This window comes from Oncorhynchus clarkii, chromosome 17 (genome assembly GCF_045791955.1).
Source record: "Oncorhynchus clarkii lewisi isolate Uvic-CL-2024 chromosome 17, UVic_Ocla_1.0, whole genome shotgun sequence".
NCBI lineage: Eukaryota > Metazoa > Chordata > Actinopteri > Salmoniformes > Salmonidae > Oncorhynchus > Oncorhynchus clarkii.
This window is the reverse complement of record NC_092163.1, coordinates 46,392,541-46,408,331: the sequence shown is the minus strand read 5'-3', so window position 1 is coordinate 46,408,331 and position 15,791 is coordinate 46,392,541. Positions and strand designations below refer to the sequence as shown.

Below are 15,791 nucleotides of genomic sequence, written 5' to 3'. Positions count from 1 at the left end.
TCCAATCGTTGAAGCAAAATAAAATATAGGATTCGCACCCCTGTAGATTATTAGATATGGGTGTTATTCTGATGATGTAAACCAATGTCTCTGATAAAGCTGTGGCTTTCCTTGATCTAACCTTATAAAAATGTTTAGGCTTAGTTAGCTATTTCATTTGGGATGAAATGTAGGCTACATTGAATGTTAATTTGAAATGAGCAAGCAGTATTGACATAAATAAATACAATAAAAAACGACCTATGCATAATTAGCCTAAACTTGTTATTAATAGAGCTCGCCAACTTGTAGTCATAAAAACCGCAAATGACTTACCTCTGGTTCGTTCAGCCATTCCCATGGGGCAAATGAATGGGGGAAAAAAACATGGTTTGGGGATAAAAGCTCAAAATAAGGTCTGAGGTTAACACAGGCTTAGTAGATCTAATACGTTTTGTTCTAAGAGATAATATCAGTCAGTTAACATGACCTTTATGAATTAAGAAGCCTTTTATGTGCTTAAAAAAAAAGTTAATACATGCTTCAAAATTCACAAAAAGTTACGTTAGCTAATGAATATTATCTAAACGTATGATATCTCCTAAACCTGTGTTTACCACAGACCTTATTTTCGGAGTTTTTCCCAAATCTCTCCAGAAACGACATTGATTTCCCATAGGCTTGGCTATGAGTGCCTACAAAAATATGCCATTACTATTGCAGAGATGAAAGCCTCATGACGCTAACATTTTGGCTCTATAAGTGACATTTATCTTCAATAGACTAATATTGTAGCTGGCTATGTATGCATCCTGCATTTTAATAGGTACAATTACTCAGGCAAATGGAATAATGCTCCACATAACAGTGTTTGAATGTCGGTGTCACAGTCCTTTATATAAAAAAATAAAAAAATATATATACCCATAATGCATTGCAATGCCAACGTAGGCAAATCTGCCACTGGCTAGTTGTCAACATGGCCACCAGTGTTTGCAATCCGCTATCATAGCTCTTCTCAATGGGATGTCATTTAACTCCACGTATTTAGCAAAAAGCCTTATCGAACTAGCTAAGCAAGAGAGACGCTTTAAACACCGCGTTCTTTAGGTTCTACAATACCCAGCCTGGTAAGAGACCACGAGCTAGCAGTAGCATAGTAGTAGTTAACATCAGTTAGCTACAGTAACTATTAGATCTCTTCAGATACACTATCATACATAGTATAGACTATTGAATGACATTCAGCTTTCTAGTTGCAGTCAGTTCGAATATTGTTTATTTAACAAGGTATGGCTTTCAAAGTCTGTCAAAGGCGTCCTACGTTAGCCGCTTGGTAGTTAGCTAAACTATACACGTTATTGCTTTGATGCCGGCTTGGTTGGTGATAACAGAAGAAGCTAGGACATGATTTATGTGTAAGATTGCTAATAATTACTCTCTTCAGTGTCAGTGAAAATGGCAAGCCCAAGGACCAGAAGAGTTTTGAAGGAAGTGAGAACCCAGGAGGAAAACAACGTGAGTAGCTAGCTAACGTTAGCTTGCTGTTTGCCCAAAGAGCCAGGGCTGAACTATCTAAGGTTTAATATGAACACTGACGTTAGGACCTTGTGGGTTAACAATTTCTGTTGAGATATTCAATGTGATAGTGTCCACATCCATGTTTTCAATATCGACATCAAATAGTGAGCCAACATTTCCCCTCTTTTCTCAGCTTTGCTTTGAGTGTGGGGGCTTCAATCCTCAGTGGGTGAGTGTGACCTATGGGATCTGGATTTGTTTGGAATGTTCTGGCAAACACAGAGGCTTGGGAGTACACCTTAGGTGAGTAAATTCCAAAAGGCCAATTTTTCTGATTGTTGGTATTTATGCTTGCCTGCAGAGGCTTGTCTGTGCATGAATGTCCAGCCTCTACTGTTGAATCTCTTATCCTGAATAAGTAATTGTTCAAGCCTTCAGCCAGGCCCTTCTAAGATGGTGATTACCACTTATATTCTTTAACCCACCATACTCACCTAGTCATCCAAATGTCTTCTTATATAAGGTCCCATGCCTAGTTAAATAAAAAATGAAGTAACATTTCCTGTCAAGTCGGTTTGGAAGTATTTAACCCCTAATGTGATCTCTGTACTGTAGCTTTGTGCGCTCTGTTACCATGGACAAGTGGAAGGACATTGAGCTGGAGAAGATGAAGGCGGGAGGGAACGGAAAGTTTCGTATGTTTCTGGAACTCCAAGATGATTACGATGCCACCTGGACCATGCAGGACAAATATAACAGCAGACCTGCTGCACTTTTCAGAGACAAGGTAAGGAAGCCTCCCTTTTGAGTCATTATTTTAATGGTCATGTACATAATAAAGTTGCCGGGGACACTCCAAATCAACATTTCTGAATTTCCAATGCTAAGATCAAACAGTACATCTATAATGGTCTCACTCACTGAAATGCATGCCTCTTTATTCGATTGACAGGTTGCAACCATTGCAGTGGGGAAAGAGTGGTCTATTGAAACTTCCTCTGCCAAGGACTGGACTCCGCCTCAGGCTAAGACCGGACTTTCGACGTCTCATCGGTAAGGGTGAAAAGTGTTATTTCACTTTGACTTGAATATTTTCAAAGTACTCATTTCCAATATTATCACATCCCAAAATAATCTGTGGTTGGTTTTCCAATGTAGCTCAGGGGGCCCTGGCCAGAACTCGGGAAACCCTTCAGACAAGGTGTTTGAGGACTGGTTGAGTGACGATGTGAACTCTTATCAGAGGTGAGACCATTGTATCCATGACTTGCTTGTCTCTGAAGCAGATGTACAGATGTACATGTCAGGCATGGACTTCACAAGGCGTTCCACCGAGATGCTGGCTCATGTTGACTCCATTGCTTCCCACAGTTGTGTCAAGTTGACTGGATTCCCTTTGGGTGGTGGACCATTCTTTATGCACACTGGAAATAGTTGAGCGTGAAAAACCAGGCATCTTTGCAGTTCTTGACACAAACTGGTGCGCCTGGCACCTACTACCATACCCCATTCAAAGGCACTTAAATAATTTGTTGCCCATTCACCCTCTGAATGGCACACATAGTCTGTCTCAAGGCTTGAAAATCCTTCTTTAACCTCACTCCTCCCCTTCATTTACACTGATTGAAGTGGATTTAACAAGTGACATCAATAAGGGATCGTAGGGGTCAGTCTGTCGTGGAAAGAGCAGGTGTCCTTAATGTTTTGTGTGTGTATACAGTGCATTTGGAAAGTTTTCAGACACCTTGACTTTTTCCACATTTTGTTACGTTACAGACGTATTCTAAAATTGATTCAATCTACACACAATATAATTTTTTTGAATTTTTTGCTTATTTACCTGAGTATTCAAACCCTTTGCTATGAGACCCGAAATTGAGCTTAGGTTCATCCTGTTTCCATTGATCATCCTTGATCATCCTCTACAACTTGAATGGAGTCCACCTGTGGTAAATTATATTGATTGGACATGATCCTGTCCCCTGGGGAAGGGATGCCTGGTTATTCTTTAAGCGTTTTCCTCACCATCTTAAATAAGCATGCCCCATTCAAAAATGCAAAACCAGGGATAGATATAGCCCTTGGTTCACTCCAGACCTGACTGCCCTTGACCAGCACAAAAACATCTTTGGCGTTCTGCATTCGCATCGAACAGCCTCCGCGATATGCAACTTTTCAGGGAAGTTAGGAACCAATATGCACAGGCAGTTAGGAAAGCAAAGGCTAGCTTTTTCAAACAGAAATTTGCGTTCTGTAGCAAAAACTCCAAAAAGTTCTGGGACACTAATGTCCACAGAGAATAAGAGCACCTCTTCCCACTGCAGCGAGGCTAGGAAACACTGTCACCACCGATAAATCCATGATAATTGAGAATTTCAATAATCATTTTTCTACTGCTGGCCATGCTTTCCACCTGGCTACCTCTATCCCCGGTCAACAGCTCTGCATCCCCCCACAGCAACTTGCCCAAGCCTCCCCGATTTCTCCTTCACCCAAATCCAGATAGCTGATGTTCAGAAAGAGTTGCAAAATCTGGACCCCTACAAATCAGCTGGGCTAGACAATCTGGACCCTCTCTTTCGAAAATTATCTGCCGCAATTGTTGCAACCCCTATTACTAGCCTGTTCAACCTCTTTCGAATCGTCTGAGATCCCCCTCTTCAGAGGGGGAGACACCCTAGACCTAAATTGTTACAGACCTATATCTATCCTACCCTGTCTTTCTATGGTCTTCGAAAGCCAAGTTAACAAACAGATCACTGACCATTTCGAATCCCACCGTACCTTCTCCGCTATGCAATCTGGTTTCAGAGCTTGTCATGGGGTGCACCTCAGCCACGCTCAAGGTCCTAAACAATATCAGAACCGCCATCGATAAAAGACAATACTGTGCAGCCTTATTCATTGACCTGGCTAAGGCTTTCAACTCTGTCAATCACCACATTCTTATCGGCAGACTCAACAGCCTTGGTTTCTCAAATAATTGCCTCGCCTGGATCACCAACTACTTCTCTGATAGAGTTCAGTGTGTCAAATTGGAGGGCCTGTTGTCCGGACCTCTGGCAGTCTCTGTGGGTGCCACAGGGTTCAATTCTCGGGCCGACTCTTTTTTTTCTATACATCAATGATGTCGCTCTTGCTGCTGCTGATTCTCTGATCCACCTCTACACAGACGACACCATTTTCTATACTTCTGGCCATTCTTTGGACACTGTGTTAACTAACCTCCAGACGAGCTTCAATGCTATACAACACTCCTTTCATGGCCTCCAACTGCTCTTAAATGCAAGTTAAACTAAATGCGTGCTCTTCAACCGACCGCTGCTCATCCCCATATTGTTATTTTATTTTTTTGCTCCTTTGCACCCCAGTATCTCTACTTGCATATTCATCTTGCATATCTATCACTCCAGTGTTTAATTGCTAAATTGTCATTTTCACCACAATGGCCTATTTATTGCCTTATCTCCCTAATCTTACTTCATTTGCACACACTGTATATAAACTTTTCTGTTGTGTCATTGACTGTACGTTTGTTTATTCCATGTGTAACACTGTGTTGTTTGTCGCACTGCTTTGCTTAATCTTGGCCAGGTAGCAGTTGTAAATGAGAACTTGTTCTCAACTGGCCTACCTGGTTAAATAAAGGTGAAATAAATAAAGTAAAACAACTGTCTATACAAGGTCCCATAGTTGACAGTGCATGTCAGAGTAAAAGCAATGAGTTTGAAGGAATTGTCCCTAGAGCTCCTAGACAGGATTGTGTCGAGGCACAATCCTGTCCCCTAGGGAAGAGTAGCAATTTAAAAAAAATAATAATTCTGCAGGAATGAAGGTCCCCAAGAACACAGTGGCCTCCATCACCAACAAGACTCTTCCTAGAGCTGGCCACCCAACCAAACTGAGCAATCGGGGGAGAAGGGCCTTGGTCAGGGTGGTGACCAAGAACCCGATGGTCACTCCGACAGAGCTCCAGAGTTCCTCTGTGGAGATGAGAGAACCTTCCAGAAGGACAACCATCTCTGCAGCACTCCACCAATCAGGCCTTTGTGGTAGAGTGGCCAGGCAGAAGCCACTCCTCAGTAAAAGGCACATGACAGCCCGCTTGGAATTTGCTTAAATGAACCTAAAGGACTCTCTAATCTGAGGAAATCAAGATTGAACTCTTTGGCCTGAATGCCAAGCGTCTCGTCTGGAGGAAACCAGGCACTGCTCATCACATGGACAATACCATCCCTACGGTGAAGCATGTTGGTTGCAACATCATGCTGTGGGAACGTTTTTCTTCGGCAGGGACTGGGAGACTAGTCAGGATCAAGGGAAAGATGAACAGAGCAAAGTACAGAGAGATCCGCTTAGGACTGGGGCGAAGTTCACCTTCCAACAGGACAACGACCCTAAGCACACAGCCAAGACAATCCAGGAGTGGCTTCTTGACAAGTCTCTGAATGTTCTTCAGTGGCCCAGCCAGAGCCTGGACTTGAACCTGATCAAACATCTCTGGAGAGACTTGAAAATAGCTGTGCAGCAACACTCCCCATCCAACCTGACAGAGCTTGAGAGGATCCGCAGAGAAGAATGGAGAAACTCAGTAAATATATATTTTTTTCTCACCTTTATTTAACCAGGTAAGTTGTTGAGAACAAGTTCTTATTTACAACTGCAACCTGGCCAAGATAAAGCAAAGCAGTGCGACACAAACAACAGAGTTACACATGGAATAAACAAACATACAGTCAATAACACAATAGAAAAAAGTATATATACAGTGTGTGCAAATGGTGTGAGGTAAGGCAATAAATAGGCCATAGTAGCGAAGTAATTACAATTTAGCAAATTAGCACTGGAGTGATAGATGAGCAGATGGTGATGTGCAAGTAGAAATACTGGTGTGTAAAAGAGCAGAAAAGTAAATAAAAAATGGGGATGAGGTAGGTAGATTGGGTGGGCTATTTACAGATGGGCTATTTACAGATTGGCTATGTACAGCTGCAGCGATCAGTTAGCTGCTCAGATAGCTGATGTTTAAAGTTAGTGAGGGAAATATAAGTCTTCAGCTTTAGCGATTTTTGCATTTCGTTCCAGTCATTGGCAGCAGAGAACTGGAAGGAAAGGAGGCCAAAGTATTTGTTGGCTTTGGGGATGACCAGTGAGATATACCTGCTGGAGCGCGTGCTACGGGTGGGTGTTATCGTGACCAGTGAGCTGAGATAAGGTGGAGCTTTACCTAGCATAGATGACCTGGAGCCAGTGGGTCTGGTGACGAATATGTAGAAAGGGCCAGCTGACTAGAGCATACAGGTCGCAGTGGTGGGTGGTATAAGGGGCTTTGGTGACAAAACGGATGGCGCTGTGGTAGACTGCATCCAGGTTGCTGAGTAGAGTATTGGAAGCTATTTTGTAAATGACATCATCGAGGATCGGTAGGATAGTCCGTTTTACGAGGGTATGTTTGGCTGCGTGAATGAAGGAGGCTTTGTTGCGAAATAGGAAGCCGATTCTAGATTTAATTTTGGATTGGAGATGTTTAATATGAGTCTGGATGGACAGTTTACAGTGCCAAGCTTGTGTCATCATACCCAAGAAGACTCGAGGCTGTAATTGCTGCCAAAGGTGCCTCAAAGTACTTAGTGAAGGGTCTAAATACTTGTGTAAACACTTTAAAAACCTGTTTTTGCTTTGTCATTATGGGGTATTGTGTGTATGTTGGTGAGGGGGGGGGGGAAACTCCAGACTATGTAATCCATTTTAGAATAAGGTTGTAACGTAACAAAATGTGGGAAAAGTCAAGGATTTTGAATCCTTTCCGAATGCACTGTTAACATATTGTACCCAGAAAGCACAGTCTAAATCCAAAAGCAAGATGCCACAGAGCACATTTGACTATTGCTTAAAGATAACTTGAATCTAACTTGAATTTCTCTTTATATGTTCTTGTATAGCACAGGGTCTTAATCCAACAGTAAGATACCACAAAGTACACATTTGTACTTTTTCTTTAAGATCAATTTCATCCATATTTGTCATTTTTTTTTCGTTTCCCGCTGGGACCACCCATATTCGTACGCATGATTGTAAGTCACGTTACATAAAAGCATTTCCTAAATGTAATTTATTATGTTTTTGCTCACCTTTTTATGAAGACTTGTAATTTATGCAAACATACCATTTCCCCTGTAGTGGTGGCGGTTATAGTGGGAATCAGGAGAACCGCTATGTTGGCTTTGGGAATACACCGACCCCAGAGAAGAAGGAGGATGATGTCCTGAACAACGCTCTATCTTCCATTTACTCGGTACGGCAGTAATATGGCACAGCATCTGGGAATCTGCGTGGCCCTGAAGTAAGGGGGGGGGGGGGGGTTCCCAAATGGCACCATATTCCCTATATTTGGGACACACATGGAGTTTAAGGTATCTGTCATGGTGATTCGTGTGTCTATTTGGGACGCAGAGTTTAAGATATCTGCCGTGGTGAATTGTGTGTGACATGTTTTGTTTGATAGGGCTGGAACAATTTCACAATCGGAGCAAGCAAAATTGCAGCAGTCGCCAAAGATAATGTAAGTATCTCCAAGGAAAGCTGTTATCCTGTCACAGAACTTAATTTCAGTGTTTATTAATAGCTTTTTTTCCTGTCTTTTCATTGGAACAGACTGCAAAACTTGCAACCTCAGCAACTCTAAAGGTATTACTTTCTTTTATTAAACAGTTCATTAGTACCGGATTGATTAGCACCAAGTTTTTAAACTTTTAGTTACTATTAAGATATCGTTAAGGTTTGTTTTACTATTTATATGAATGTGTAGATACAAACTCTTAACCTAACAGGTCTGAGATGCCATTTAACAAAGTTGATAAAGATGTGATTGTGTGAATCCCTTTTTGATGAAAAAGCAAACCATTATTATGCTCATGCTCGCATGACACAAGTAATAAATAGGTTTCAAAGTTTATTCGCCACATGCACAGGATACAATAGGTGTAAAGCAGTACAGGGAAATTCTTACCTTCAGAGCTCTTTCCAACAATGCAGTGATAATAATAATAACTACGATGAGAGTTAAAAAAAAAAAAAAACACGAGAATGCAAGAGTATGTTTAGGTCAGTGCCAGTACATTTATTCAATGTGCAGGTTTACTGGAGTGGTTGAGGTGGGTTTATGCATAAATAAATAAACTATTTATTGAACTGCATTGTTGATTTAAGGGCTTGTAAGTAAGAATTTCACAGTAAGGTCTACTACACCTGTTGTATTCGGCGCATGTGACAAATAAAACGTCATTTGATTTAGTATGATACACAGTACCAGTTAAAAGTTTGGACACGTACTCATTCAAGGGTTTTTATTTTATTCTTAATATTTTTTAAATTCTAACGTTATAGTAAAGACATCAAAACTATGAAATAACACATGGAATCATGTAGTAACCCAAAGTGTTAAACAAATCAAAATATATTTTAGATTCTTCAAAGTAGCCACCCTTTGCCTTGATGACAGCTTTGCACACTCTTGGCATTCTCTCAACCAGCATAATCCTGGAATGCTTTTCCAACAGTCTTGAAGGAGTTCAGCACTCTTTGGCTGCTTTTCTTTCACTCTGCGGTCCAACTCATCCCAAACCATCTCAATTGGGTTGAGGTCGGGTGATTGTAGAGGCCAGGTCATCTGATGCAGAACTCCATCACTCTCCTTTTTGGTCAAATAGCCCTTACACAGCCTGGAGGAGTGTTGGGTCATTTTCCCATTGATAAACAAATAGTCCCACATTGGCGCAAACCAGATGGGATTGGGTATTGCTGCAGAATGCTGTGGTCGCCATGCTGTTTAAGTGTTCCTTGAATTCTTAATAAATCACTGACACTGTCACCAGCAAATCACCATCATACCACCACCTCCTTGCTTCACGGTGGGAACCACACATGCGGAGGTCATCCGTTCACCTACGCTGCGTCTCACAAAGACATGGCGGTTGGGAGCAAAAATGTCAAATTTAGACAACAGATTTCCACTGGTCTAATGTCCATTGCTTGTGTCTCTTGGCCCAAGCAAGTCTCTTCTTCTTATTGGTGTCCTTTAGTAGTGGTTTCTTTGCAGCAATTTGACCATGAAGGCCTGATTCACACAGTCTCATCTGAACAGTTGATGTTGAGATGAGTCTGTTACTTGAACTCTGAAGCATTTATTTGAGTACCAAGCTAGAGTCATTTATTTGAGTAAGACATTTTCATGTATTGGTTAAGAGGTTCAACCTCCTAATTCCATTTGATGTACCCACAGAAAAATCATTATTCCAGATATAACTTAATTCTATGGATGCACCACTGTATGTGATTCCCTCTGCAGCAGAAACAGCAGTGCAAATGTTTAGCCTTTAGAGCTCATGGAACATACATTTTCTTCCACAGGTTTCCCTTTTTATTTTTGCTCATAAATGAACTGGACATAAATAACTGCCCTTATTCTGTGAACATTACTCTAGTTTGAACTGTTTGTCGCTTCTTTAACTTCCTTGCTTTCTCTGGACGTAGTTAAGGGGCTATAAGCCGCCCCCAGAGCCGGTAAAATCAATAACAAATGCATGCTCTTTGTCCCTATTCCTGCATCCCATTTTACTCATTGTTTTCATGAATGTATTCATTCCCACCCTAAGCTTGTCGGCTGGTCATCGGTGTCCTGTCTGAAAATGTATGTGAAAATGACCAGACCCACCACTGCAAAATGGTGGATAAGTACAGTTAGCCTAACCAGTAGTGTTACATTGAGCTTTTCTTGGCTGCAGACAGAAAAACATATTTAGCAGTTGATGGATAATCTTAATGTCAAGGGTTGTCGTAGTTTAAATTATTATTATTAAATTAATTATTATGAAGTTCTTGGTCACGTTCACTTTAGTGGCCCATTTAAGACCATGGTTGAGAAACCATTCAAGGAGTGTGAACATTCCTGTCATTTACAAAGAAAGAAATCTTGGCATAATAATCAACATGATGACCACTTATTTTGTACTCGCCAACCATAGTTATTTATCCCTGCATGACCGTTCCATTGCTCAGTTCCCTTTGAGGGTCAGCCCTCGCTGTGCTGACTGTGCTTGTTTAATGTCCTAGTGAATGGAATGACAGTTCCCTCGCCTGCCTCAGCTTCCTGCTACTCAGAAATTCAGTCAGTGTCTTGCATTGTCGTGAATGTCGAACTGTTCTGTTTAATTCACACATCTTCTCCCTGTCACTCCCAACTAGGCCACAGAGTTAGGACAGACATTAAATGAGAATGTTATCAAACCTACCCACGAAAAGGTAACTGTTTAAAGTTTAGTTAATAGGCTAATATGCTTCATAAAACCAGCTTTACATTTGATTTGCATTGTCTCCTTTGGAATGTGTCTGCTCTAGTGACTGACTATAGTGTGCATGTGCAATAGCTAATTGCTTGATGTAGAAAAATTTCACACAGCTTCTTAAAATGGGTGTTTTCAAATCTATCTTGACTGAGACTTAACAGAAATCACCTACTGTCTCATAAGTAGGCTAATCATCACATTATTGTCCTCTCAGTAAAATAAAATCTAAGACTAATTCCTTTGCGCACAATAAAATGTGCAACTGTTCACAATTAGAAACACTGCCTGAGCTAGTCTGTGTGGTGATGTCCTGATTTACACACCCACCTCTTGATGCTGTGAGATGTCTCCATTTCCATTAACGGTGATTTGGCTTGTCCAGGTTAAAGATGGAAAGTTGCTAGATGAAATGTCTGTCGGCATTGCTGGGCTGGCATCCAAGGTAGGAGAAGGCAGACCTCTGCCACACTGCACACCTACAACCAGTCTCCTGAGCAAGGGTCGTGGGAAGCTATGCATTCATCAGGAATTAGCTTAAGTTTAGCAGGGCAAAATACGTTGGTGCTGTCATCGCACTGCTTACTCTGAAAAGGAGACTAGTTTGGGTGTGTTGATGTACATTTTGAAGATATTTATGCAATTTGTATCTCCCTTTTCTCTTGCTGCTATTGTTATTCTGGTGGTGAGTACTGTGTAGATTGAATTGTACTTATATTAACTTGTACAACCTTATACAACCTTTACTTTGGTCAATGAACTATTGTGAATCTGATAAACATGATTTGTAAACTTGTTTTGGTGAGTGTTGTAGACTTTTTATCAACATTTCATGTCTATTGTTGTTTCCTCAATTTTGTTTGACATGTGTTCCCTCTTCTCAGGTTCAGGATGCTGGTGCAAAAGGCTGGAAAGACATGACTGACTTCTTTGCTGGAAAGCCCGAGGACGGGTAAATCAAAATGATTAAATCTGGAATTTGGCATAGTGATGTGTCAGTTGAGGGTCTTTATTTCTGAGATAAGTTTCCCCTCTTTATGACGAACCCTCTCCCACAGGTCAGAAGGAGAGAGCTACCAGAACATGGACGCCACTGAAGGTTACCAGTTCAACTCCTCAGGCCCAGAACTAGGCCAGGCCCCTGCGCAGGACTTCTGGACGTCCTTTGGCAGCGCCAGCTCCTCCAAGGCCAAGAAGTCCCCAAGCAGCGACAGTTGGACCAACGTCGACAACTCTGCCGCTGAGAAGAAGAGCTCCGACAGCTGGGACAACTGGGGCTCGAAGGCGGCATCCAACAACAAACACAGCACTGGAGACAGCTGGGAGGCCTGGGACAACAACTGGGACAACGCTGCTGGGGGAGAGGCCAAGGGCAAGAAAAGCCCCGCAGCCGCCCCCACCAAACCTGCTGAGGAAACCTGGGACAATGCAGACTGGTAGAGGCCTCACTCACAATCCTCCCCAGCTCTATTTCTCCCTTTTCCTCTACCTTCACCGCCTTCTCTCTTTCCTTCCTTCTCACAGGCACTTTTACAGTTGCACAGTTCTGTCTCTAACCTGGGTAGAGTTCAATGCCAGTTCAGTATGTATTTATCACTCAATAAGAACTAATTGAAATGGAATTGATCTCAACGCACACTGAGTATTCCTGAATATTTACACATTTTAAAGGAAGGTTGCAGTCTATTTAATTTTGCCTGGATGTGTATACATTTCTTTAATTCATTACAGGAGTTAAATCTAAATGTAAGCAGAGTCGTCATCTTATGTCACATTTAAAGTTATCTCCATATTAGAAGGCAAGATGCCATCTTGGTTTAATGAGTCTATAGTCTGACATTTTAATACATCATCCTTAACTAAAGATGGCGGCAGTCACCTACTCAACCAGAGTGAGAGGAGCCCGGTCTGTCAGTGGTTATCCCTTGAAAAATGGGGATTTCAACTTTCTGAGTTTCCACACTCAATTTATGCATAATGAAATTGACAAGGAACTGGAATCCAGTTTAGTGTGCTGTCGTGTAAAGCCAGCATCCCTTGCACCCCAACAGGCCTGTGTTGACTAAAACCTACGGTCAAAATGTTATTTTGTGTGTCAATTTTTTGACTGCAGCTAACCTTGGTATGATGATGCTTAACATTGTGCAATGGCGTTATATGTATAAAATGTAGCTGCTGGATTCATGTGATGCAAGTATAGTATTTTTACCAATATTTTTTTCTTTCCATTCTCAGCCGTCTTCATTGAAACCTGAAGAGAAAGCTCTTATGAGTCGGTACGACTTGGTTATTTTGATGAGGAACAGGGGATAAGTACATTTAGGTTTAAATACAACCTAGTCTAAAAAGCAGTTGACAGTGTTAAAGCACTATTCCACCACCCAATCAGTGGTTGTCGATCGCATGGCATTAATCTCAGCAGCTAACTGTAATATAAATGATAATGTGTTAATTTAATGTGATAAGTTGTACAATTATTGTGTGTGTGTTGAGAACTGGACACATTTGTTTTTGGAGCAGGGACTGTAACTCTGACTTACGGTTCATTGCATGTAATACTGCCGAACCTGTGGGAGCACCACAGCAACCTTCTGTGACCTCAGCAACCTTCTGTGACCTCAGTGGGATCTAGTATAGTCTAGTTGCGTCTATTGTCCTCAACACACACACTCCAAAAAAAAAAAAAAGAAGCTTTCTCATTAAGCTGATCTTTTCAGTCTCCATGTCTGTGTTAAGTGTTGCATCCAAGTTTTCATGACTTTTCATGTTAAAACAGACAATGGGCAAAGAACACGTCTCAGGCCAGTCATGTAAGAATCTTTGATACGAATTTCAGTTTGATACGGACAGTCACTTCTCAAGGAGTGAGGTTGAATACTGCCAATTTTGAAAGTGCTTTTCGCTGGACTTCTAAGATGAGTCCGATGTTTTACATTGACATGCAAACTTCAGCCATGTAATCCCTTGACCCTGTTCGATTTTACATGTTTTTGTGTTCGCATGCAGGGGTTAAATGGGCATTTCTATGTCCTCTGAATTGCTGGCTTTTCCATAGTCATTTTTCACAGATTAGCCTAGTTCCTACTGTTTACTATCTCCCCTTGTAATGTCTCACGTTGGAACTCTCAATTTCACCCTTGTATCTATGTGAGAGAGCGGCGTTGCCTAGATTATTTTTTTCACTCATGAAAAAGAGAACAAGGCAAGGCTACTATTTCTTAATTGCACCAGATTGTTGGCATTTCCTTCCCCTGGCTGTTTTTCTGGTGGAACCACAGCAATATGGGCTGATGTGGTGTGGCTTGCATTGTCTTGTGTGAGAAACAAAGACTGTCTGAGTTGTTTTCTACACACCAGGATAACTTTAATGACTAACTGCAACGCTTGTGTAGTAGTGCATGTTTTGCGGTATTGCACTCTCCCCACCCTCTATTTTAATGTTGTGTTACAAGCCTTAAAGAGCTGTCCTCATAGTCTATCTATTGATAAACCGGTGACCATTTGGTTTTAAGTGTGTGTTATGGTGTGTGTTTTCCGTTATTGGATGGACAGCATGTATGATCAAATGATAAAATATGAACGTAAAACGAGGTGCTGCTGTTTACAGTTTGCCTCCATATTTCTGATGCTTTGACTTTTTGTACTATATTCAGTTTTATGACGAAGCACACAGCCTGGATGGTGAACCAGCCTGATGGTGAACGTAGCGATTGGGCTGTCTCCACCAAGCTAAAATACACATTCTTAGTCCCAATTTTGTTATTAAAAAAAAAAGAGATTATTCATCAATGAATTCCAGTGTTATAATCTAAAGGATGTTAAATGTTAGATATTATGTTTTATAGATCTACAAGTCTCAGTAGATCATTAGGTATAAATGTGTTATGTAACACTTGCACATATTAAAGAATCTTCTCATATTTTTTACCATTGATGGTAATGAAGACTTTTCAGCAGTGCGGTTTAGTGAAATATAGGCCTAACGCTGAAAAGTACAGTAAACCATGTGCTTTTATGTCCATTCATGTTTTGACTGCCACATTGGAGATTGCCACCCATAATCTTTGTCGATCTCATTGTTCAGTCAACAAATACTATTTTATGATATTGTACTTGGTTTCCTAATGTGTAACTATGGTTTGGAGATAAAAAAAAAAAAAAGGTCATTTTTTTATTTTGAAAAACATAGTATTTCTAAGTACAGTGGGCGTTGGTAAGTTGAGTTCCACTAACTTATCTAAACAAGCATTCCATATTGGTGATTGATTAAAGGGAATTTCCTCCAATGCTCTTGAATCTCATGTGAACCATAATTACTTTAGGTTTGTCCCTTATAGTACTGTAATATGTATGTGTAAAATGTACAGTTATGGGTGTATGTACAGTGGCTTCAGTATGTATTCATACCCCTTGACTTATTCCACATTTTGTCTTACAGCCTGAATTGAACACGGATTAAATAGCTTTTTTTCTCTCACCCATCTACACACAATACCCCATAATGACCAATTGAAAACATGTTTTTAGAATTATTTTCAAATGTATTGAAAATGAAATTCAGAAATACACTACGTGACCAAAAGTATGTGTACACCTGCTCGTCAAACATCTTATACCAAAATCATGGGCATTAATATGGAGTTGGTCCCCCTTTGCTGATATAACATCCTCCACACTTCTGGGATGGCTTTCCACTAGATGTTGGAACATTGCTGTGGGGATTTACGTCCATTCAGCCACGAGCATTCGTGAGATCGGTCACTGATGTTGGGCGATTAGGCCTGGCTCGCAGTCAGCGGTCCAATTCATCCCAAAGGTGTTTGATGGTATCGAGGTCGGGGCTCTGCAGGCCAGTCAAGTTCTTCCACACCAATCTCGACAAACCATTTCTGTATAGACCTCGCTTTGTGCACGAGGGCGTTGTCATGCTGAAACTGGAAAGGGCCTTCC

The 15,791-nt window shown here is 41.1% G+C and overlaps 1 protein-coding gene across 4 annotated transcripts; it reads left to right on the top strand.

Annotated features, from left to right (window-relative positions):
* Window positions 1–919: 919 nt before the first annotated feature.
* Window positions 920–15,132, top strand: LOC139370952 (ADP-ribosylation factor GTPase-activating protein 1-like). Of its 4 annotated transcripts, none has more exons than XM_071110876.1 (13): window positions 920–1,109; window positions 1,427–1,497; window positions 1,694–1,803; window positions 2,116–2,287; window positions 2,453–2,553; window positions 2,659–2,745; window positions 7,681–7,795; window positions 8,006–8,062; window positions 8,155–8,187; window positions 10,744–10,800; window positions 11,227–11,286; window positions 11,732–11,793; window positions 11,900–15,132. In XM_071110876.1, the coding sequence occupies exons 2-13, from the start codon at window positions 1,438–1,440 to the stop codon at window positions 12,279–12,281; spliced, it is 1,296 nt and encodes a 431-aa protein (XP_070966977.1). In that variant the 5' UTR covers window positions 920–1,109; window positions 1,427–1,437; the 3' UTR covers window positions 12,282–15,132. The 4 variants fall into 4 exon arrangements, with proteins under 4 accessions (XP_070966977.1, XP_070966976.1, XP_070966978.1 ...); XM_071110875.1 differs by having other exon boundaries at window positions 11,726–11,793; XM_071110877.1 differs by lacking the exon at window positions 11,227–11,286.
* The last annotated feature ends 659 nt before the right edge of the window (window positions 15,133–15,791 follow it).